The sequence below is a fragment of the Thamnophis elegans genome, chromosome 1 (genome assembly GCF_009769535.1).
Source record: "Thamnophis elegans isolate rThaEle1 chromosome 1, rThaEle1.pri, whole genome shotgun sequence".
Taxonomy (NCBI): Eukaryota; Metazoa; Chordata; class Lepidosauria; order Squamata; family Colubridae; genus Thamnophis; species Thamnophis elegans.
In genome coordinates, this window is record NC_045541.1 from 29,436,308 (window position 1) to 29,459,640 (window position 23,333).

At 37.6% G+C, this 23,333-nt stretch overlaps 1 protein-coding gene across 1 annotated transcript in view; it reads right to left on the reverse strand.

Moving 5' to 3' along the window:
• Nucleotides 1-394: 394 nt before the first annotated feature.
• Nucleotides 395-23,333, reverse strand: part of SCN2A (sodium voltage-gated channel alpha subunit 2) — a 67,306-nt gene continuing 44,367 nt past the window's right edge. Inside the window, 10 exon segments of the mRNA XM_032232369.1 lie at nt 395-1,584; nt 1,779-2,049; nt 3,634-3,738; nt 5,698-5,835; nt 7,748-7,801; nt 8,542-8,823; nt 9,985-10,107; nt 17,190-17,363; nt 18,500-18,654; nt 19,434-19,554. Of these exon segments, the coding sequence (XP_032088260.1) occupies nt 395-1,584; nt 1,779-2,049; nt 3,634-3,738; nt 5,698-5,835; nt 7,748-7,801; nt 8,542-8,823; nt 9,985-10,107; nt 17,190-17,363; nt 18,500-18,654; nt 19,434-19,554 (2,613 nt within the window).

The following is a 23,333-nucleotide window of genomic DNA, read 5'->3' on the forward strand; positions in this document are numbered from 1 at the left end:
TCTAGGTTTGCATCTCTTTTTTACTGATCCCTACAGTCTGGATAGCCATTTTTCTTTTCCTCTTCAGCAGTGTCAGCTGGGAATGCCAACAGGAGACGCCTGTCAAAAGTGCCATCCCTGTTTTACAGAGCAGCATTTGAATTGACAAGGGGTCACTATCTTGTTAATAGGCACTGACCTTAAGTATATAGCTAACATTTGTATGTATATATATATATACACATATATATATATATACATACATACATATATATTTATAGATATTTTTATGTGTGTATGTCTGTTTAAGTGTGCAAAAACAGTCAGTTTGGCATAAACCTCCTACAGGAGTCCTTTTGAAATAATACTTTACTTTCTCAAGCTGTAAACAATTTGTCATACAGGTATAATTCATTTATTTTTTATAGTCCCTGACATCTTTACCTCTATCTTCTTTTTCTGATTTGTCTTTCTCATATTTATCTTTGTCGGGCTTTGTAACGCTATCGTAGGAAGGTGGAGAGGTGGTGGAGGGGGTCATATCATTTTTTTCAGGGGTAGAATTGTCATTTAGCTTATCAATGATCATATCTTCTTTGATAACTGTGCCTTCTTTAATTCTATCTTTATTAAACATGCAGGAAACTTTTTTAACTTTTTGCCTTAAGAGGTAGCACCTAAAGGCTCGCTGAATAATAACAGCGGATACTTCCTCTTGTTTTCGTTTCAATGTGGTGGTAATTGGTTCATAAGAGGCTTTGGAAGGGTTGGCAGCCATAAACCGGTCTTCCATTTGCACTCGGAGGGCGTCCATTTCATCGCTTTCACCCAAGACACGTTTGGTGAAAGCAAATAAGATGTCAAGGCAGTGGATTCTATCGCCACTCACCATGGGCAGGTCCATCGCAATAAGCTGAACTTTGTTTGGTTTTGGTATTAGAAGAGGAGGATCCAAAGAGGCTGCAAAATCAGAGAGTTTGGCAAATTCTATGAACTGGGTTGCATCTGGATCAAACTTTTCCCAGACTTCATAGAACATCTCAAAATCATCCTCGCTCAGAGGTTCAGCACTTTCTTCGGTAGCCACACTGAAGTTCTCCAAAATGACAGCAATGTACATGTTGACTACAACTAAAAATGAGATGATAATGTAGCTGACAAAGAAGAAAATCCCAACTGAAGGATTGCCACAGTCTCCCTTGACTGAGCTACCCGGATGGTCTATCTCAGGGTCACAATCTGGAGGCCCGCTGTTTAGAATGGGCGCTAGCAAGCCATCCCAGCCAGCAGAGGTGGTAATTTGGAAAAGGCAGATCATGCTGTTGCCAAAAGTTTCAAAGTTGAACATGTCATCAATACCAACTTCTCTCTTCACATAGGCAAAGTTGGACATTCCAAATATGGCGTAGATGAACATGACCAGGAAAAGCAGGAGACCAATGTTGAACAAGGCAGGGAGAGACATCATCAAGGCAAAAAGCAGAGTGCGGATCCCCTTTGCCCCCTTGATTAGACGCAGGATTCGACCTATCCTGGCAAGTCGAATTACTCGGAACAAGGTAGGGGACACAAAATATTTCTCAATAATCTCTGCGAGGAACATACCTATAAACAAACATTAAATGCCTATTAATCTGAAATGAAGATTTATAACTTTAATTAGAATGTAATTACAATCTTGTATGAAAATGTAAAGAATGAAACCTATCAGTATTGTAAATATTAAAATCATCTGTTAATTTCTCATAGTTTTCATTTATAATATGTTATATCTTTTACTACAATGCAAATTTTCTTACCTACAATAGATAAGATGACAACCACAAAATCAAAAATATTCCAGCCTATTGTAAAATAATAATAGCGGAGTGAAATCAGTTTCAAGACACATTCTCCAGTGAAAAGGACAATGAAGATAAAATTAATCCGATACAAAATAGTTTCCATTGCATCGGTTTGGTCATCAGTTTCTACCATCATGGTAACCATGTTAAGGCAGATAAGAATCATGATGCTGATGTCGAAGGCTTGTTTTGTTACAAAATCAAAGACCATGCCTTGAAATTTGTTCTGCAGTTAAAAAAAATAAGGATTATTCATGTATCTCACGATCAGTTATAGACAATTATAATCTATATATTAATGATCTGATACTTCTATAAACTCATTCTACAGTATACTAGTCAAATTGTACCGATAGAAGGTGCAACAAGAAAAGAATGCCACTATGTCCCCGGAAAGTCAGTTAGCACTCCATAAGTGTGAAGTTATGAAATATGAAGCATTATGAAGCATATCCATTAATAGCCATCCTGTGGGACTTCACAGTCTCATCGAATACCTGAATCAGGTACCAAAATCCCCCCCCTTGAAAATATGACCTCTCCGGATAATAAGCCCAACCGGGCTTTTGAGAGCATGCGCTAAAATATGCCGTCCCCTGTAAATAAGGTCTCCCCGAAAATATTGGAACACAGCAGTAGCGATGAGGTGACCACGATCGCTGCCTCCTGCACCTCAAAAATAATAAGACCTCCCCAAAAATAAGGTCAAGTCTTATTTCAGGGGTCAAAAGAAAATGTTTTGGGGAAACATGGTAGGAATATCATAACAATTACTGCTGTAACCCTGTTTAGATTTGTTAATGCTAGATTGGCTTGCTCATCCCCAAATTCATTTAAATATAAAGGACATATCCTTCAGCGCTCTTCCAATTATACTGCAGAATTCTGGCGGCATAATTATTGAAAATCTGTAAAATGTTTTTTCCAATGTGTCTGATCTAGAAACCATTGAAAACTGTAGAGTAATCCAGGGGTCTCCAACCCCCAAACCGCAGCCTGCTATTGGATCATGGCCTGTTGGGAAGCTTCATTTGCACACGTGTGGGATTAGGTTGAGCGCGCAAATCTGTCCCCTCCACTCTGCTGCCGCCGCCATGCACCACCATTGCCAGTCCATGAAGCCAAAAAGGTTGGGGATTGCTGGCATAATCCCTAAATAGGTTTAACATAGTTTAAGAAAATAAGAAGCAACTCTCCAAAATGGAAAATAACCATATGATGTCATCCACTGTCCATCTCAGTTACTTAACGAAAGGCTTTGCTCATAAAAACATTACCATATTTTTCGGAGTATAAGACGCACCTTTCCCCCTCAAAACAAGAAGGTGAAAATCTGGGTGTGTCTTATACAGCGAACCCAGAATTTTTGCCCTATCGAAACCCTTTGCAAAAATTGACATGCAGAGTTTGGGAGGCTTGCAAAGTGCTTCTGAGGGCTCGGGAGGGCAAAAAAGAGCCCTCCCCAGCCCCCAGGAGCACTCTACAAGCCACCCAAAGCCTCTGAATCCCCCCCCTTTTTTTCAAAGAATGAGGCATGCAGAGGGTTTGGGAGGCCTCCAGAGTGCAAAAAAAATGTTTTTTTTTTTAAATTTACCTCTTCAAAATCATGGTGTGTATTATACTCTGGTGTGTCTTATAGTCCCCAAAATACGATAATTCTTTAAAGGTGTATTATTTTTTCTGAACCCACCCCTTCCTCAGTTACTAGTTTAAAAAGATTTCGGGGGATTATAAGGTGTAAATTGCTTTCCAACTTTAGCACACATTTTGAAAAACAGTGAGTACAATGGGAAAAAAAAAACCCACTTACTGCTGGCCTTGGTATAGGTTTCTGTGGTTTCTTGGAGCCCAGTTTTTTCATTGCATTATAGTATTTTTTCTGTTCTTCTGTCATAAAGATGTCTTGACCTCCAAAGTAAAAAGGAGAAACAAATACTAGTTACAACCAGATATTTCCATTCCATTTTTCTTTCTGTTTTTCTATACATTGACTTTTATTTGATGGGCAATGTCTTTCCTTGGGCTGCCTATTACAAAAGCAAAAGCCAAGCAAGTGGGGGAGAAGCAATAGCAATAGCAGTTAGACTTATATACCGCTTCATAGGGCTTTCAGCCCTCTCTAAGCGGTTTACGGAGTCACCATATCGCCCCCACAATCTGGGCCCTCATTTTACCCACCTCGGAAGGATGGAAGGCTGAGTCAACCCTGAGCCGGTGAGATTTGAACCGCTGAACTGCAGATAGCAGTCAGCTGAAGTGGCCTGCAGTACTGCACTCTACCCACTGTGCCACCTCGGCTCTAAAGCAAACGGTGGAAGCAGCCCCAAATGCAAGCCGTGCTCCTTTGTACAAGGGTTGATGTATGCATGGATGTACAAGTGTGAAGAGTTTCAATCTGGAAGCACCCACCCACTCTTTTGCCCTTCCCTTCATTAGGGGTGGCTCCCTAATGGCTAGAGAACAGTGCATCCTTCTCCCATAGTTCAGGCAGGGTTAGGAATTTAATCTCAGCAAAGTTACAGCAGACTGAAAAAAGGTGTAGTGACTACAGTAGTCTCTCAGCACTGCCACCATCATTTCTGTCGCCGTTATTATCATCCTGTATTAAAGGTTTGTCTAAATTTCCCGTTTCTTACTTCAAAATAAAATACCATAAAAAACATCCATAGTTGGATAAAACGTCAGATAGTAAAACATCCAGGTTAAGAAATAAATAAATGAACAATTGAAAAAAAAATACTTTTCAGCTCTCATGATACAAGTACCTTCAACAGCTAAAAACCAAAACAGACCAAAACTCAAAGCCCATATTTAAAAACTAAAAGCATGATAAAAAAAATAAGTATGAAAAGGATCATATCCCAAATGACTTCCAGAAGTGTTCATCTTCTGTTAATTTCCAGAAAGTCATTACCAAGAGTAACTATTTATTATTTATCTAGAAAGAGTGCAGAGAAGAGCAACAAAGATGATTAGGGAACTGGAGGCTAAAACATAAGAGGAACGATTGCAGGAACTGGGTATGTCTAGTTTAATGAAAAGAAGGACTCGGGGAGACATGATAGCAGGGTTCCAATATCTCAGGGGTTGCCACAAAGAAGAGGGAGTCAAACTATTCTCCAAAGCACCTGAAGGCAGAACAAGAAGCAATGGGTGGAAGCTAATTAAGGAGAGAAGCAATTTAGAACTGAGGACAAATTTCCTGACAGTTAGAACAATTAATCACTGGAACAGCTTGCCTCCAGAAGTTGTGAATGCCCCAACACTGGAAGTCTTTAAGAACATGTTGGATAGCTATTTGTCTGAAATGGTATAGGGTTTCCTGCCTAGGCAGGGGGTTGGACTAGAAGACCTCCAAGATCCCTTCCAACTCTGCTATTGTATTGTATTGTATTGTATTCAGCAGGTTTTCTGCCATGTTCTGGAGAACCAGTACCAGAAATTTTGAGTAGTTTGGAGAAATGGCAAATACCACCTCTGGCTGGCCCCAGAGTGGTGTGGGAATGGAAAATTGGTTCCCTTCCAACTCTGCTATTGTATTGTATTGTATTGTATTTAGATTTACGAGATGTTTATGCATATTTATATAAAGTAGTGCATTATCTTACAATGTAATTGTTTATGTCTCTGGCATTTAAAACTAATTCATGGTGGAAATCTTTCATTTCATGTATTGGTTTTAACACACTGTATGCTTCTTTTTTCCAGTGGCAATTTTAGAATTCAAGTTTACAACTTATGTTCAGGTTTACACAATGGAATAATAATTGATACTTGAAAGAAAGAAAAATTAGAAGAATTACACAAAGCACAATGTTTTTGTTAAAACAAAACCTGTGATAATCTGCTGAAATCACAGTGATAGAATACTTATCTTCTTTTTTTGCTGATTGAAGTTATCTATGATGACACCAATAAATAAATTCAAAGTGAAGAAGGATCCAAAGATAATAAAGATGACAAAATAAAGATACATATAAAGGTTATCCTCATAATGTGGCTGCTGTTCCACCTGCAAGGGAAACAAATTTAGAAATAGAAAACTGTGTGGAAAAATATATTCAATTCTATAAAATGTATGGGTATTATTTTTATGAAGTATGAACCCTGGGTGAAGCCTTACCGTATTTAGTCTTTTTATGATGCCGTTATTAAGAATAGCCATAGAGAAGGGTTTGATCAATTTTTATTTTAACTTTAAATAGAGTATTTATGTACAATTATTTTCTCAGTTATTACTCACTTTTTTCTATTGGCTCTCCTCTCTGAAATCCACTGATATAGATTTCATGCTAGACTACATGGCTTTTGCTAATAGACAATTGAGGTGTTTATATTCAAAGAAATAGTTAAAAAGAAAGACACATTCTGAGCTTAGGAGAAAGTGAGAAGAAACTGAATGAAAATGAATGAAACAGACTTTCTTGATGAGACAGAAGGCTGCCTATACTGTCTGCTAATTATGATGCTCACAATGTGCTGATGCATTTGAAAATGTTAGCTTTAAGCATGTAGCCACAGTTTTTCTTTGGGACCACCAATCATTAGGAAAGAGTTTTATTGTTTTCTTGGAAAAGAGTCATTTCAACAAAAGAAGATCTCCTATTAGGTTGTGCAATTTGTAGCTACGGAACTGTAACTCACCTAGTTTCTTGAAACTGCTTACCTGCACTTACACATATACACAAAAATATAATTAAACAAAAAGTGTATGTTGTTGTATGTGTCTGTATGTTTTTGACATCTGATTCGTTTTTCTTTTTTTCTTCTCAGAAATAGGATAGTAGAATAAATTATTATAGAAAACCTTATCAGAAGGCATCTGAAATAGAGTCTTTTTACTGATCTTAATGCGCAAAGCAAATGTTTTAGATTTTATGTCTTAATTTCTATCGTATCTATATCAGATTATATTTTAAATATTCTTGACCTGTATTATTGTTACAGATGAATGCCGTAAATGTGCATTTATCTAGTTCCTATTCTGGGAATGCTTTGCATCAGTTGCTCATTTACTGCAATGAAAAAATTAGAGTCTTCATTCTAATGAGAAAAAAATGAGAATTATGTACGGCTAAGATAATCTGATTTTTTTGAACAGCAGAGTATGACAGGATTGAGTTATTTCTTTTTTTTTTTTACTTGCACTGGTTGACCATCAAACTGGGCCAAAAGATACATTGCTATTTTTATAACTAGCATAGGGCAATATGTTCTCATTACTTCCAGTCATTATCCTTTGATAGGAAAGGATTCCTGTATTTCCTCGCGGGCTTTAGGCACACTGGAGTGTTTGAGACCCATTTTTTAAAATCTTTGTTTACATTGAAGGAGTAGGGCAAGGATTGGAAGATTTAATAGCAAAAATGGATGCCTTAAGCCTTTATGGCATCCATTTTACCTCTTAAAAATTCCCACTCCTGTTTTTCCTGTTTCTGGGGAGAGGTTATGACTCCATTCTTACCTCTTAAATTATCCCCTAAGGTAAAATGCACTGGGAAACAAACAATCAAACAAGAAGTATCTTGTACACTGGGAAACAAACAACACAGAATTATCTTCCAGCCATAACCTGCTCACTCCTATCTCTCATCCCAGCATCTTACCTGTCTTGCCTCCTTGAAAAAGAAAAGAAAGCAGACAAACACTATGATCAGTGGCAAGTTTGCTTTAATCCTACTTTACTAGCCTTAATTTGAAAAAGAATTGGAAATGCTTCTAAGGAAACACTTGCTGATCTGATGAGTAGCTATGGAGGATATGGATGCAAGTATCCATGTAGTAAACCCACCGTATTTGGGCTACCAGGCAATTACAAGATGGTACTAAAAAAAGCAAATGTTATGTATCTCTTTTCTGCCGTCTTGTAGCCAATCATATTTTTGCAGTTCAATACTGGTTTCCCTACCCAATAGCATACTTACATTTCGTGAATCTACAGCTGCGTACATGATGTCCATCCAGCCTTTGAAAGTGGCCTGCAAGCAGAAGTCAGGCGATTATATTTTAAGCAAGGGACTAAAAGCATACGGTACATAATTCCTCAACGTTCATGTTGTGTAAATTATAAATGTCTTTTAGAAGACTCCATGACCCCCCTGCCAGTTACATTTCGTGAATCTACAGCTGCACACATGATGTCCATTCAGCCTTTCAACCCACATATATTCTATTTGGAAGAATTCTTGAGGAGTTGGTACCAGATTGTGTTACAAGAAATAAAAAAGGCAAGTAATTTTCACTCAGCTCTGTTGAATTTCACCCAAAGTTGTGTTCTGTTTAGCCTCCATTGCTAGGCTAGTACAACACTGAAAATCGGCCATTCTCTATATCCAAATGTCTCTTCTCTGGTTATGGATAATTTCCTTTATTAAATAGGGGTAAATGAGATTGCTTGATGTGTAGTTAAATAAATAAACGACCTATCACAGGTGCATCTGCATTTTACTAATGATCATTTTGGTTCATGTATAAGATTTATATGGCACACAAAAAGTTTACTAACAGGTACACTTTAGAGAAGAGCTTAGAAGAAAAAGATTAAGGGATGCCACCTATGATGCAATCAATCCACTTCAAATCCTGGCAGCTGAATCATTTGTAAAGTGACTGACAGTTCACATTGATGGAATTTTCTAATAAAAGAAAAACCTGCTAAAGAGAGGAAATAAAACGGTTGTGTTGTTCAAATTTTAACATAGAAAGAATAACTACTTACTACTTGAAGCAGAGAGAGGTAGCCAAGTCCCACATTATCGAAATTGACTTTTACATTTTTCCATCTAGCTGTTTCATTTCTTTCGATGAGATTCTCACATTCAGTCTGATTGTCAACTTCATCAATGCTGAACATTTCCCCAGTTGTGGTGTTAACACAGTGGTAGAACTTGCCAGCGAACAGATTCACTCCCATAATGCTAAAGATTAGCCAGAATATAAGACATACAAGGAGCACATTCATGATAGATGGAATTGCTCCCAAGAGAGCATTCACCACTACCTGTAATACAAAGAAATAAACACATAAAGCCAAAGAAGTGAAAACATATTTGCTAAAGTGAGACATGAAAAGGGGAATTTCTAATTCATAGTTTTGCTTCTTGGCCATTTTGTGCTACAATTTAATTGTTAAAATTTAGGGAAAGATTTGAGGAAGAAAGATTTCCCAAAATTTAGCTTCACAAAATTGAAGAGAAAGGACCATAACATATGGCAGAACATGTATTGAAGGTTTTATAACTCAAGTGCAGTACCATATCAATACTCTAACCCTAAAAATACTCTTTTCTTACACATTTGGAGAACCAAATTGCAAGTCAGAGGAAAATGAATTCTAAGGAAATATTAGCATTTAAATTTCAAATAACCCTCAATATGGTCATCATTACACTGCTCAATCATCTCCTCCTTATAGTCTCCGTAGCCAAGTGGCAAGGACAGTCCAGGTGCCATAATGAAGCAACATAAGCTTATGAAAAGTAATTTTCCAGTCAGTTAATATGTTACCTTGACAACACATCAAGAAAACAAGCAGCTGAAGTTCTGAGTTAGCGCAGAAACATACGTATATATATATATATATATATATATATATATATATATATATATATATATATCGGCTCTCCAAATATTTCAGTTATTTTTTTTACTAGTAGCAAAAGGTCTAGATAGATCTGTGAAACTAGTCTGCAGCTAATTAGTTCATGGTTATTTCTCACTAATATATATCCTGGCTGGGATATGAACTCCAAGGATTTGGTTGGTCCATCAGCCATGGAGCAGGTCTCCACGCAATCTTTTGATTTTTCAAATCAAGGAGCTTCTTTAAATGATTTTTAAAAATCTGGGGCAAGGGTACAACAGACAAGATTAAATGTGGCACAATTTTAGCTAGCCTTTTTTAGTCGGATAGCCACCATTTCAGAGCTGTGATTTAAATGAAAATAAATAATCTGACAATGGGGTAAATAACTTCAGACACTGCCTAGATATACTGGAATTATTTCTCTCATGTTGCCTAGAGGCTAAGGGAATAGAAGTAGCATGTTGCCCAGGGCCATTTTAAATGAAATTTAAACTAGTGGCTTTGAGATACACATTTGTAGTATACCTTTAAGAAAATAATTTGCTTCAAGCATATGTTATTTCATATTTTTCTTACCCTCATTCCTTCGAACCGTGACAAGGCTCTTAGAGGTCTTAAAGCTCTTAAAGTCCTAAGAGATTTAATTGCACCAAGTTCAGAGTAGCCCAAGGCATTCGCTGTTAAGCTAACGATAGAGACCTACACATGAATAAAAAGAGAAAAGAAAGTAATCTACTGTGTGAATAATAGTCAGCATTTCAAGAAATCTCTGGTAACACCACTTCTCTCCAGTCTGTCACAGCTGAAGATTATCTTACAAAATCAAACTAGTTCACGGGAGTATAATGAGTGATATCAAAGAAAGACACGGCAAGGGGGAAAGGAGGAGCCACGTTGCGGTGTCACAACGTGCAGTCTCAATTCTCTGAGACCACCATTAACACTTTTGCTGCTGGACGGTCCATTGAGACCTAAACTGTCCCATAGAGACAGTGATCAGGAAGACAAAGCCTTGCTGGTCTCAGGGACATCGCAAAGTCCCTGATTGACCCAAGGAAAGCGCTTCAAGCCGGCGGTAAACAGGAAGCCCCCAGGCTGATGAAGTCGGGACAGCTCCAGAAGGAAGGAAGTGAAAAGAGAAAGTGAGTCCATCTGGTGAAGTATTTTTTCTATTTTGCGAAAGACTGCCCAAAGAAATTTTTCTTTAAAGCCGAATTAGATCCTTAAGCAAAAGAATTGTGGCGAAATTAATCCTAATTGGATTGCTTTGGAAAGCTTTTTTTTTTTCCTTTGTAACTATTCTTTGTGGATTTCTCTTCTTAAAGTGAACGGATTGATTTTTTCTTTTTCTACTTTTTGTTGCTTTATTTTTTTACTTCTGGATTAAAACCGTCCTTCTTATTTTAACAATTCTTCCTATTACTTGTTATTAAATTTCACTAAAAGAAATCTAAAGAACTTTGTTTCCTATAACCCAGAGATAAATATTAGAAAGTGAAAAGTAGCACACTGCCACTCGAAGGTCAGAGGCTGGGTTTTTTGAAACAACGTATCTCTTCTCTTCTTTGATTTCACTGACTTAATAGTTGAAGGGTTTGCAACTTGTTTACAGAAACTGATAAAGAGCCAAGGGCATGAATTGTTTTTACAGGTGCCTTTGAGAACTATTTTGGCAGGGGAAAGAAAGGGGGGGGGAAAACAGAACCCTTTTCCTTTGAAGAGCATAAAAGAACTTGTGTCCAAGTCAATCTAAAATAAAAAAAATAAAAGAGGCCTGGAAGACTAGAATGGCAGTGGCTATTAGTTTTTTTTTCTTTCTTTCTTCTGTTTTGGAAACATGGATCAATATTCAGATGAGGAAACCTTAAAATTCCAAAATATCTTGGCTGGAATTCAAAATCGATTGGAAGGATATGGGAGAATTGAGAAGAAGTTGGAAAGACTAGTCTTCCTCACAGCAAAAGATGATGGGGTTGGAGCCCCCAAAATTAAAGGGGAGAATGAAGAAATAGAAGATAAAGATAAGACAATAGATGAATTTATTAATGGAGCAAATGTGGGTGAAAGTGGAAAGATGGGAATATGGAAAAGGGAATTCAACAAATTGGAGCTCTACCCCAGATTCCAGGATACAGAAGAAAAAAAATGGTAAAGATGATGGACTTAAGAAGATAATTTTTTTCAGAAGCAAGATTGACAACCAAAGACAAGCTAATTTTAGTAGCAGGGCAACGAGATTATCTGAGAGATCCTTCAAGCAACAAAGTGCGGAGAGAAGTCTATAAAAACCTTATAAAGGAGATAAAAAAAAGACTGACACCACAATTGGCAAGAGAGATAAGACTGTTTTGTTACTGGAAAGATACAGGTTGACAATGAAAGTTGATAATAAAAAATTAGTTCATTTTGGTGATTAATAAGTAGGAATTTAGTTTCAGGTTTTCAGGTTTTATTAGCATTTATATGCCGCCCACTCCCTAGAGACTCTGGGTGGCTTACAGATAAAAACGGGGGGGACGGGGGGGACATATAAAAATAAAAAAGAACAAACATTAAAATTTCACAACATACATACAGCTTAGAGTGGGGCTGGATAAAATCAACAGCCCCAGGCCTGCTGGAACAGCCAGTTCTTAATCGCTTTGCGGAAGGCCGGAAGAGTAGTAAGGGTCCGGATCTCCACGGGGAGATCGTTCCATAGGGCTGGAGCAGCTACAGAGAAGGCCCTCCCCCGGGGAGTCGCCAACCAACATTGACCGGCAGATGGAATCCAGAGGAGGCCTAATCTGTGTGATCTTATTGGTCTCTGGGAGGTAAATGGCAGGAGGCGGTCTCTCAGATAGCCAGGTCCTAAACCATGTAGGGCTTTAAAAGTAACGACTAGCACCTTGAAGCGTATCCAGAGACCAATGGGGAGCCAGTGCAGCTCGCGGAGGATAGGTGTAACGTGGGTGTACCTAGACACCCCCACTATCGCTCGCGCGACTGCGTTCTGGACCAACTGCAGTCTTCGAACACTCTTCAGGGGCAGCCCCATGTAGAACGCGTTACAGTAATCCAGTCTTGAGGTGACGAGTGCGTGAGTGACCATCCAAAGGGCCTTCCGGTCCAGATAGGGTCACAACTGGTGCACCAGGTGAACCTGAGCAAAGGCCCCCCTGGTCACAGCCAACAGATGTTCTAATGTCAGCTGTGGATCCAGGAGGACACCCAAATTGTGAACCCTCTCTGAGGGGTGTATAATTTCACCTCCCAGGCTAAGAGATGGAACGACTGGACCATCCTTGGGAGGGAGCATCAATAGCCACTCGGTCTTGTCAGGATTGAGTGCAAGCCTGTTCGCTCCCATCCAGACCCTGACAGCCTCCAGGCACTGGCACATCACTTCAACTGCTTCGCTGAGTGGGCACGGGGCGGACAGATACAGCTGCTTATCGTCCGCATATTGATGGTATTTAATCCCGTGCCAGCGTATGATCTCACCCAGCGGCTTCATGTAGATGTTAAACAGGAGGGGGGACAGGACCGAACCCTGCGGCACCCCATAATTGAGGGGCCTTGGGGTCGATCTCTGCCCTCCAACCAACACCGACCTGTCCGAAAGGTAGGAGGAGAACCACCGTAAAACGGTGCCTCCCACTCCCACCTCCCGTAACCGTCGCAGAAGGATACCATGGTCGATGGTATCGAAGGCCGCTGGGAGGTCAAGAAGCACAAGGATAGAGGAATATCCTCTATCCCTGGCTCGCCAGAGATCATCGATCAGCGCGACCAAAGCAGTTTCCGTGCTGTAACCAGGCCTGAAACCTGACTGAAAGGGATCCAGATCTTAGATTGTTTTAGATTGTTATTAAATGTTTATTTGTTAACAAATAATTAACTATATGATAACAATAATGAAATGATAATGGATACAGCTTAATGATATATACATGTACTGGAAAATTAGTAAAAGAAATTTGGATATAAATTGCAAATTGTGACTTGGGAAAAAGACCTATAAATTTTATTAACAAATTTTTATTTAGATCTTGTTATAAAGGTGTAAGGTTTTTTTTGGGGGGGGGGGGTCTGACAAGAGGAGATGGGACATTAGTAAATGATTTTTAGCAAATTATAATAACAACAAGGAAGTGTCAATGGACATTGATTAACAATATATACATGCTATGGTATTGGCAAAAGTAACTTGGATATAAATTCTAAACAGTGAGTTGGGGGGAAAAGGGGGGGGGAAGGTTTAGAAACTTTATTAATTGACTTTTACTTAAAAGATGTCATAAAGGTGTAATGTTATTGGAGGATTTTTTGAAATAGCTAATGAATGCCATTATGTGGTTGTGTCTTTAAGTATGAATGATTTGAGGTAAAAACATGTTCAAATAATTGTAGTCAAATGAGAATTGTGATCCATTGATAGTAAGATATACAAAGATTTTTGATTTAAAGTGTATAATCGAATATGAACTATAAGTAATGACTGTGGAAGAAATGCATGAAAGTTACCTGTAACCAATCGACACGCTTTCTACAAGATGTAATGAAGGATGATTCTTTTGGGGGGGGGGGGGGTTGTTCAATTAAAATTAAAAAAAGCTTTAAAAAAAAAAAGAAAGACACAGCAAGAAAATGAACTAAGAATCTTTGCTCCTACTCTGAAGTTTATAATTTTTATATTTATTTACTTGTAGCCTGCCTTTATTATCTACAAATAATTCAAGGCAGCAAATATATCCAACATACTTTCCTCCAAACAACAATACTGTAGGTGAGTAAGGCTGAGAGAAAATAACTGGCCCAAAGTGACCCAGATGGTTTTCATGGCTAAACCAAAAACTAAAACTCACAGTCTCTGGCTTTCTAGCCTGGTAGCCTTAGACAGGGGTGTCAAACTGGTGGCCCGCGGGCCGGATCCTTCACACACAGGCCATGCCCACCCCAGCTCCGTGAAGGGAAAAAACATTGTGATATGTCATGTGATGGCAACATGACGCTGCAAGTTTGACACTCATGGACTAGACCAAACTGGTTCTCTATTTACTCCAAAGTTTACTCCAAATTTTGCTCCAAAGTTACACTTCTCATAAAGTCAGTTGGCAGATCTGAATCAATTATAGGAAGATACAGCAATATTTTTTTTTTTACCAGATTTAATAATTTTCTGCTTTTCAGCCTTGTGCTAGTTTACGTATTATTGTCCTAAATGAGCAATTTGACCAATATCTCAATATTTAAAAAAAATCATCCTGGCCAAATTACAACAACTGAAGTTCAAAATGGATTTGTGCAGGAAACAGTTACAATGGACGGGTAGAAATTATTATTTTTGTTCATCTCTTATGGAATTAGACCATCTTATGTTATTTATTTGTTTATAAAACTTACTGGCTACCCATCTTACCATAGGGTAACTCTGGGCGGCTTATAGTTACATAAAAGCTAAAACACAAAAAAATAAAAAACAAACATTCAAACCAAAGATACATGGGGAGGGGGGAGGGGAGGGGGGGTTTCTGTTATTACTCAATAACCCATCTCTTATGGAATGATGGAGGAGTCACCAACCCCTAAGTATTTCTAGCTCACTCCTTTCAGTTTTTGATACATTCCTGACTCCTGCTTGCAGGAACCAAAACTAAAATGTCATCACCAGGACATTTGAAGTGGTAAGTCCTCAATCCCTGAGGAGGTTACTTCTCTCTTCCAAATCCTTTGTTTTTTATACTGCCTTGTCTGCCTATCTGCTTTAGCACAGCAGCTTTACCCCTTTGCTTCACCCAGTGCATTGGATAGATAGGAATCCCATACTCCGTACTGGTAAATCACAGAAATGAGAGAATGATAAAGGCGAGCTAAAATCTATAGTGCAGTCTTCTGTAACTAATATGAGCTTGAGACATGTGCTAGAGAAAAAGCCACCTGGGAGTCGAAACAATAAATCAAGTGTTAATTATAAGTTAAACTTACTGGCAATCATAATCATTTATACTGGTAACCGTTTATCCCTCTCAACATTCGGCAAGTCTCTCAAGACCTGGCTATATTATTAGGCCTGGAGGTCCCAAGGGCTGAAGGAGATTTTGCAATGGCTCTCGCGATAGCAGTTAGTGTTACTCCTCCCCTGTTTTATGTGCCTTTTTGTTATTTTAATTGTGAAGTTTTTATGTGATTGTTTTTATTAATTAAGTGCTGCCAGTGGCCCAGAGTCACTTTCATGTGAGCTAGGCGGCTATATAAATATGGTAAATATGATTAGAAATATAAAGCCTTTTCTTTTCCCATTAATCAGCATCCTGTGAAACGAGAGGCTGCTGGGGAAAATATTCCTAAAACAGGGCTGAAGCCACAGACAGGATGTTAAAAACATTCTACCTAAAAATAGTACAAAAGAAAAAATAAGATTGTATGGTCTGCTCTTGCTTGGAAGTATCTTGGGTAATAATGTTCAAAGATGCATGAAAAAAGGAGAATTATATACTGTATTTTTCAGAGTATGAGACGCACCTTTTCCCCCCCAAAAAAGAGGGTGAAAATCTGGGTGCGTCTTATACACTGAATACAGCATTTTGGGCCTCCTGAAACCCTGCCCCCTTCACAAAAATGGATGTGCAGAGGGTTTGGGAGGCCTGCAAAGTGCTCCTGGGGGGTGGAGAGGGCAAAAAACGAGTGAAAAATGGGCCATTTTTGTGCATGTCCTGCTTTTTGCAAAAATGGGGCCATTGTTTGAAAAAACGGGCCATTTTTTGCTCCTTTTTGCCTCCTCCCAGCCCCAGGAGCATTTTGCAGGCCTCTCAAACTCTCCGCGTGCCCAGTTTTTCACAAAAAACAAGGCGTGCAGAGGGTTTAGGAGGCCTGCAGAGTGCAATTTTTTTAAAAAAAAAAATTACCTCTTCAAAATCTTGGTGCGTCTTATAGTCCAAAAATACAGTAAATCAGAATCTGCACATATGAAACTAGAGACAAAGTTACTTTGACTTTCCTTTAACTCAGGGATGTCAAACTCATGGCCCACGGGCCGGATGCGTCATGTGTTGGCCCTGCCCGGTTTAGCGAAGGGGGGAAAAAGTCCCAATACATCACACGATGCTGCCGTGACGCCACCGAATTTGACATGCCTGCTTTAATTGTTCTAGAATGTGCAGTATTACTTTTTGCAGTTCATTGTTAAGGTCCACTTCTTTTACACTTTCCTCCAACACCATCTTGTTGGAGATGCCTCTCTCCCTCTTTCTTTCTTTATCTCTTATCATGCCTCTCTCTCTCTTTCTTTCTTTCTCTTCCCAAAGAGGATGAAGTAAATTATCCCTGGGTCCTTCTTGCACAAGAGTGGACTTTTCTCCCTTGCCTGCCCACCTGTTCCTATCCACTGCTCATGTGCTCAGATGAAAAGGAATCAGATATTACTCTTGAGATAGCTGAAATGAGCAAATGTAGTGAAGCAGGGAGCAATGTTTGGCCATTCTTTACATCCTTCCACAAGTATCATAAAGGAAATAGGAAAGTTTTAAATTTTGTGGATCTACATATGTCCTGTCACATCTCATTTCAAGCTTCCTGTTGATAGGGGCACCACACTTCTACCTCTCTGTAGATTTCTGGTTCCAGAAGTTGTGCTTCACCATGGGAACCCCGCTCAGTGGCAATTCTACTGAACACCATTCACCCAGCTGAAAGCAGAAGTTTCCCTTTTCTGAAAGTAGTGAGTTTATTGTATATGCAATGATTCTTATAAACATTTGTGCTACAATGTATTAATTGGTTAAAGAAAAAAAAATACCTACATCAACAATGAGGAAATCTAGCCAGCACCAGGCATTGGTGAAATAGACTTGAAAGCCATAAGCCACCCACTTCAGAAGCATTTCTAAAATGAAGATGTAGGTGAAGACCTTGTCTGCGTATTCCAGGACTGTCTTGATAGTCTTGCGCTGCTCAATGTATATGTCTTCGAAAGCCTGGGGACAGAAGTTCCCCCCAACCCCTGGTTTTAGTATGGCTTATTATTTATTGTTTGCTTTCCAATTCTAGAACTAAAAACCAGTCCTCCCCTCTTTCTATTGAAAGGCTCAAATGCTTCACTTTAATCAATATACTTATTAGAATATGATAAAAATATTAAAAGCATTTTTGATACTTATAGAGTCTACTTTATAGAGTTTACTGGTAGAAGCTATACCTTGGTGGTTGATGACATGTTTTATATGTAATGCACTGGAGATTCAATCATTGACATCTTTAATTAAATTAAGGTATCTCCTTGGGATTTCTACTCCCAAATTTCACAAACTAAGATAAATAAAGCTGTTTGATCATATGTAGCCCTTTATGTTTCTTCTGTTCCATTCCATAGAAAAATAAAGTTATGAAAAAAAATTTTTAAAGGTGGGAAAGCCAAATGTCATGGTAATCTTGATTTTAGACCCAAAGTCCTAAATCTAAAAAAGTCGGACTGATTATTTCCCTCTTTAATCCCTCACAGAGAAGTCACAATGGAGTTTAAAACATTGTTCCAGTATGAATCCAATATATAAGTATGGATTGCTATCCCCTTTGGAACAATTTAGAAATCTAATATTATTGTGACCATATTGCTTAACTAGCATATCATTTTTAGAAGAAAAATCTTTACAATAAATGCATGCATCTGCTCTGTAAAGCTATTTGGGATTAAAGGAGCATCAAAAATCAACCCTCTTCTGTAGGAATATTATATGGAACAATTTAAACCCAGCTTCAAGTCTACCCTGAACTGCATAAATTCACTGTGACTGTGACTAATTGCTCTGTCAGTCAAATATACTTGTAGAGGTGTAATTGTGAGGAAACAATGGTAGGACAGAATGCTATGGGTAGCACCTTGAGTTTCTGACTGAAAGATGGATATAACTCTAACAATTAAGTAATACTTAATATTAATATTAATTAATAATATTAATTAATATTAATATTAAAGTAATACTACTTTAGCTCTGACTCATAGAAAAGATAATCCCTACTAAAAATTCAGAGGTTTTCAGATAATTATGTGTCTGGGTTATTTCCTATGCTAAATCTCTATGATAATGAACAGTTTTCAAGTTCTAAAAATTACCAGAGCACCACTGCTAAGGAGAATCATGAAGACAATAAAAGTCTCAAACCAATTATGTTCTACGATTTTGTAACAAGTCTTCCGAAGATTCCACCACAGTTTTCCTTTCCCATCTTCTAAACTGACTTGGCAGCACTTGAATTTCCGGATGCAGCCTGGCAAAATATGCAAAATGATATGGCCAATGAAAACAGAATAAAAATTATAATACATGTCTTGAGCAGAATATACTCTTAAACCAGCAGATGTTTTTGGAGCTTTTTCTCATTCTAAAATTAATTGGTCTACATTTGAAATGACGCTTTGGAAATCTATTATGTTGTCAAAATCAGTTTTCATGGGACAGTTTCAATGAGGCCCAAAGGAAATTATTTATCACAACTGAGAGTTTGTATACAGGTATTTCAGTTGATTCAAGATTCTGTTCCAGTCCCTGGAGGTTTGGATGGGGACGAACTGTCTCTGACTCAATCCAGTGAATATGATATGGCTATGGATATTTGAACTGTTCAGATCTGGAAATATTCCATCTTGAATGGGGTTCCACCCAGAGGTGGAACTCTGCCAGTTCGCCCTGGTTCGGGTGAACCGGTAGCAGCAATAGCAGGAAGCTCCACCCACCCACCCAGACATCAGCACGGATGCTCTGTGCATGCGCAGAAAGTTCTGCACATGTGCAGAAGCGCCATGCATGAGCACTCCCGGTTCCGAACCTGTAGCGAAGATAAGAGGAAACCATTACTAGTTCCACCTCTCCCTTCAAGGTTGGTACACAATACGGGTGTCTTCCTAGACTCACAGCTCTTGCTTGAAGAGTCAGCTGTGACTAGGAAGGCCTTTGCACATCTCCTTTTGTATGCCAATTGTGTTCTTTGCTAGATCTGGGGTCCTCAAGAGAGTCACTGAAAGATTTGCAATGTTTTATATTATTCACCTTCTGTAAAACAGGCTTCTGGTTCAAGAGATTCTTCAGGTTCAGCTTCAGGTTGTTCTCCAATTGGGGGAAGTCCAACATCAACTGTACTACCTTCAGATGAACTAGATGCATTTAGTTTCTGCAAATGAATAAAAAACTGTTAATGACAGTTTTGTTTGTTATGGTCTTGGATGTGCTTAGTACATTTCAGAATGCTCTCTTTTTATTTAATAACTTTGAAATAAAAATTAAATTAGCCTACGCATACATTAATACCAATTTATTTTCTGAACATGAAGGCATAAGAAATTATATCCACATTGTTTTCTCCATGACACATTGTTATATTCATACTAGGATTCACAATTTGGAACCAAATTTGTTAACACTGTGAGCCAAATTCAGAACTAAAAATTCAGAAATGCTTTATTAGCATGAATCATAGCTAGCTGATTATTCAAATGAGGTAAAATAGAGAGCAGTATGAATTGTAGCATTTCCCCAAAATTATGACCAAACCAACCAAAAACTGAAAGCAGCATTTTCATGTCTGATGCAGATAGAATATGCATAAGCAGCAAACCATATTTAACCAGTTACTTCCCACTGACATGAAAACACAAATTATCAGTGTGTAAGTACTTCTAAGTTTCTGGAATTCAGAAAGGAAAGCAGCATATTAATTTCAGAGCAAGAGCCATTATTTTGCATTCTCTTTTGGCAATGCACTTGCACAAATGACTGTGCATTCTAAAACTACTTTTTATTCTTGCATGGTACACATATAGGTCCTTTGAGTACATAGTGAAACGTATATGTGTATTATTTGGTGTAGCATTTAAAATGCAAAGTTGACCTGTTTTGGAAGAAAGGCATTACCCTCATGATGAGTAATGCTTTAAACAAACTGTCAACTGGTTTCCTGATCCTATTCAGAGAAATGAATGTTGTGCCCCATGAAGATAATATGAGTACCATTGTGAATAAAAGTAGTGATCATGTCATTTTTAGCCTTGTACAATGTTATTAGCGTGTATAACATTAACAAAACGGCTGCACCGGTAAGTAACTAACTTTATGTGGGAATGATGTAAGCAGATGGTGAATTGTCACATACTTGTATTGGTCTTTTTTTTAAAATCAGGTAAAGCTAAAGGCATTTATTCATAGGCATCAACCTCGTTTCGTGAATTCTAACCAGCTTAAATGTTAGTTTGAAGAAGAAAGTACTTTACCATCTTTGTTTTGCTCCAGTTTGGGATGTTAATTGTATAAACAGCAGAAAAGTTTAGTTACCTTTTAAAACTTACTGAAAGCACTTTGGATGATCCAAGCAGTTTTTGCCAATAAAAGCAGGTGTTTGTAGAGTCTCTTCCCATAACCACAGCATAAATATCAGGCAACATCTTTTTTTACCCAGTGTCCCCAGGATGATGCTTGCATCTTAACCCCAACTCAATGAAAGAGACAGCTTAAGCCTTCCTTTGCTGTACCAGTGGCAGAGGTGGGTTCCTACCAGTTCGCACCTATTCAGTAGAACCGGTTCGTCAAATCTACCGAACCGGTTAGAAGAGGTTCCACCAGTGGACCTGGAAAGCAGGCCACACCTACAGAAGAGGTTCCAATTTTTTTTGAAACCCACCACTGGTCCTTGGATATGATTATTCTACACTATCATGCTCATATTTATAAAACTCAGTGCCTCTGTGAAAGGATGATCAGGATGGAACATATATCAGTCGAAATTTTTTTTGCCACCTCAAGGATAATGGTTAGCATGTCTATTCTGTTATGAAGGAAAATACCTGGCTTATTTCAACCAGTTTGTGATTAAACATTTGTTTCTGAAAAATATTTAGAATTTCAGGTTGGTTACTGCAATCTATTTCTAGAAGGCTTCAAACAATTACACCCCACAATAAACAACAGTTAATTTTTTACTTGACTTTTGAAATGTTACAGTAGGAAACAAACCAGAACTAGTCTGAATGCACTTTTCAAGATCAATTCTCCTAGTTGTTAGGTAAACCAATATTAGGAGATTAATTTTGTATTACAAAGAAAATCAACTTTGAAAATATTGCACTATAGTAGACATTATTGATTAGAGAACATGCTGCTGTATTTATAACATGTATGAATTATAGATAACTTTAAAAAATAACCTTATTAATGTCAAGTAGTAGAGATATAATGGAAATATAAACAATGCATATTCATTCATGATTATATATTTTTGAGAGTACAAATAATTATTCTACACTGACTGTATTAAAAATAATCATAATAAAATTTACCATGTTTTATACTTTCCACTGAGTTTTTAATTATGAAAATCTAGAATTATGCTTTAATTACCAGTAATAGTTTAACTAAAATTAAGTAGAATATAACTTCTTGATCACATGGTCCAAGTAGGCTTCTGTAATCAACTGGCATATTATCAAAACCAGTCAAAATAATAACATTTCAAAAAATCATATTACCCTGAGAGTCAGTTTCATTGTACATTTGTATTCAGGATTTTTTTCATATTTTATTGTACATCACCATTTGTGACATACATGGTTAAAGCAATTCTGTTTCTTTTCCTTACTATTACATCCAAGAATAGGTTTTGCATAGGAATCATTTCCACATATTATACTCATGATGGCACATAACCAATTAATGCTAATCATAAATGACATATTTTACCCTGCTTAGAAATTGGTCCTGAGTGAAATTGCTATAATATAAAGTTATACTGTATCATATTGAAATCAGTGTCTGGATTCTATGTAAAGCTATACAATTATGCGTATGCATATCTCAAGCAACTCAAAAACATTCCAGTGGACAGTGCACAACTTATGAAATAAGTATATACAGGAATTATAGCATTCATTACCGCATTCATTCTACTAGAAAAGTCCAATCTACTTCCATAGTAAATGCCAGATGCAATCTCTTATATAAAAACTGCAATAAATGGAGATTATTCAGATGCACTACATTTATTTAAATGAAATCTCTTATGCCCATGACCATTGTTGGACTGAAGCATAAATTCCAATCTGGTTTTATAATATTAGCTATGTATATTTTATGTTTAAATATCAAATTATCCTGTATTTAAAATTTTAGAACTGTGTAGCAGTTTGCTTGCATCATTTCATCCCTCTTTTATAGCACTATTGTTACAACAATAGGAGCACAAAAGCCAAAATCAAAGTAAACAGGCATCTTTTTGCTTTCCAGAAAAAAAGATGGTATAATTCACATATTCATTTCAATAAAGAGGTAAAATAATTTCTGTGTATTGTTTCATAAGCAATGAAGTAAAAGAAACCACAGGTACAAATTTGACCTTTTTTAAAAATATCCTTCATCTGCAAGTCATTCATTATATTAGTATGTTGGGTATTTCATGTGCAAGCAAAAAGATCGGGGGAAAATTAGAGAAACAGATGTCATGCAAGTAAGTACTCTTACATCTAGCCTAGGAATTTACAATTAATGAATTGCAAATTTAGGCTTGTAAAAATTATTCTCAGTGGAAAAGATGGTGTTTTTTTAATAACCACAACATCTGGATTAGATGCTGCATAGAACCCAAACCATTACAAAAATGAAAGACCCCAAGCATTTGAGCTCTGCTCATGCTACTGACCGACAGAGATGGTTAAATTGGAGGGGTGCCTCCATAGCCCTGCTGTAATCTCAGAAAGAGTACAAAGGAGAAGGGTGATCAACTACCCATCTTCAAACACTTCAGATGGAGCTATGGACCAGGACAGCTATTAAGAAAATAAGATAACCAAGTCATAGCACAGGTGAACACAGTGCCACATATGCATACATACGTATCACATTTTTCCTTGCAGAATGCAGAAAGGGGTTAAGAAAGAGTAAGCCAAATGAATTAAAAACATGAAG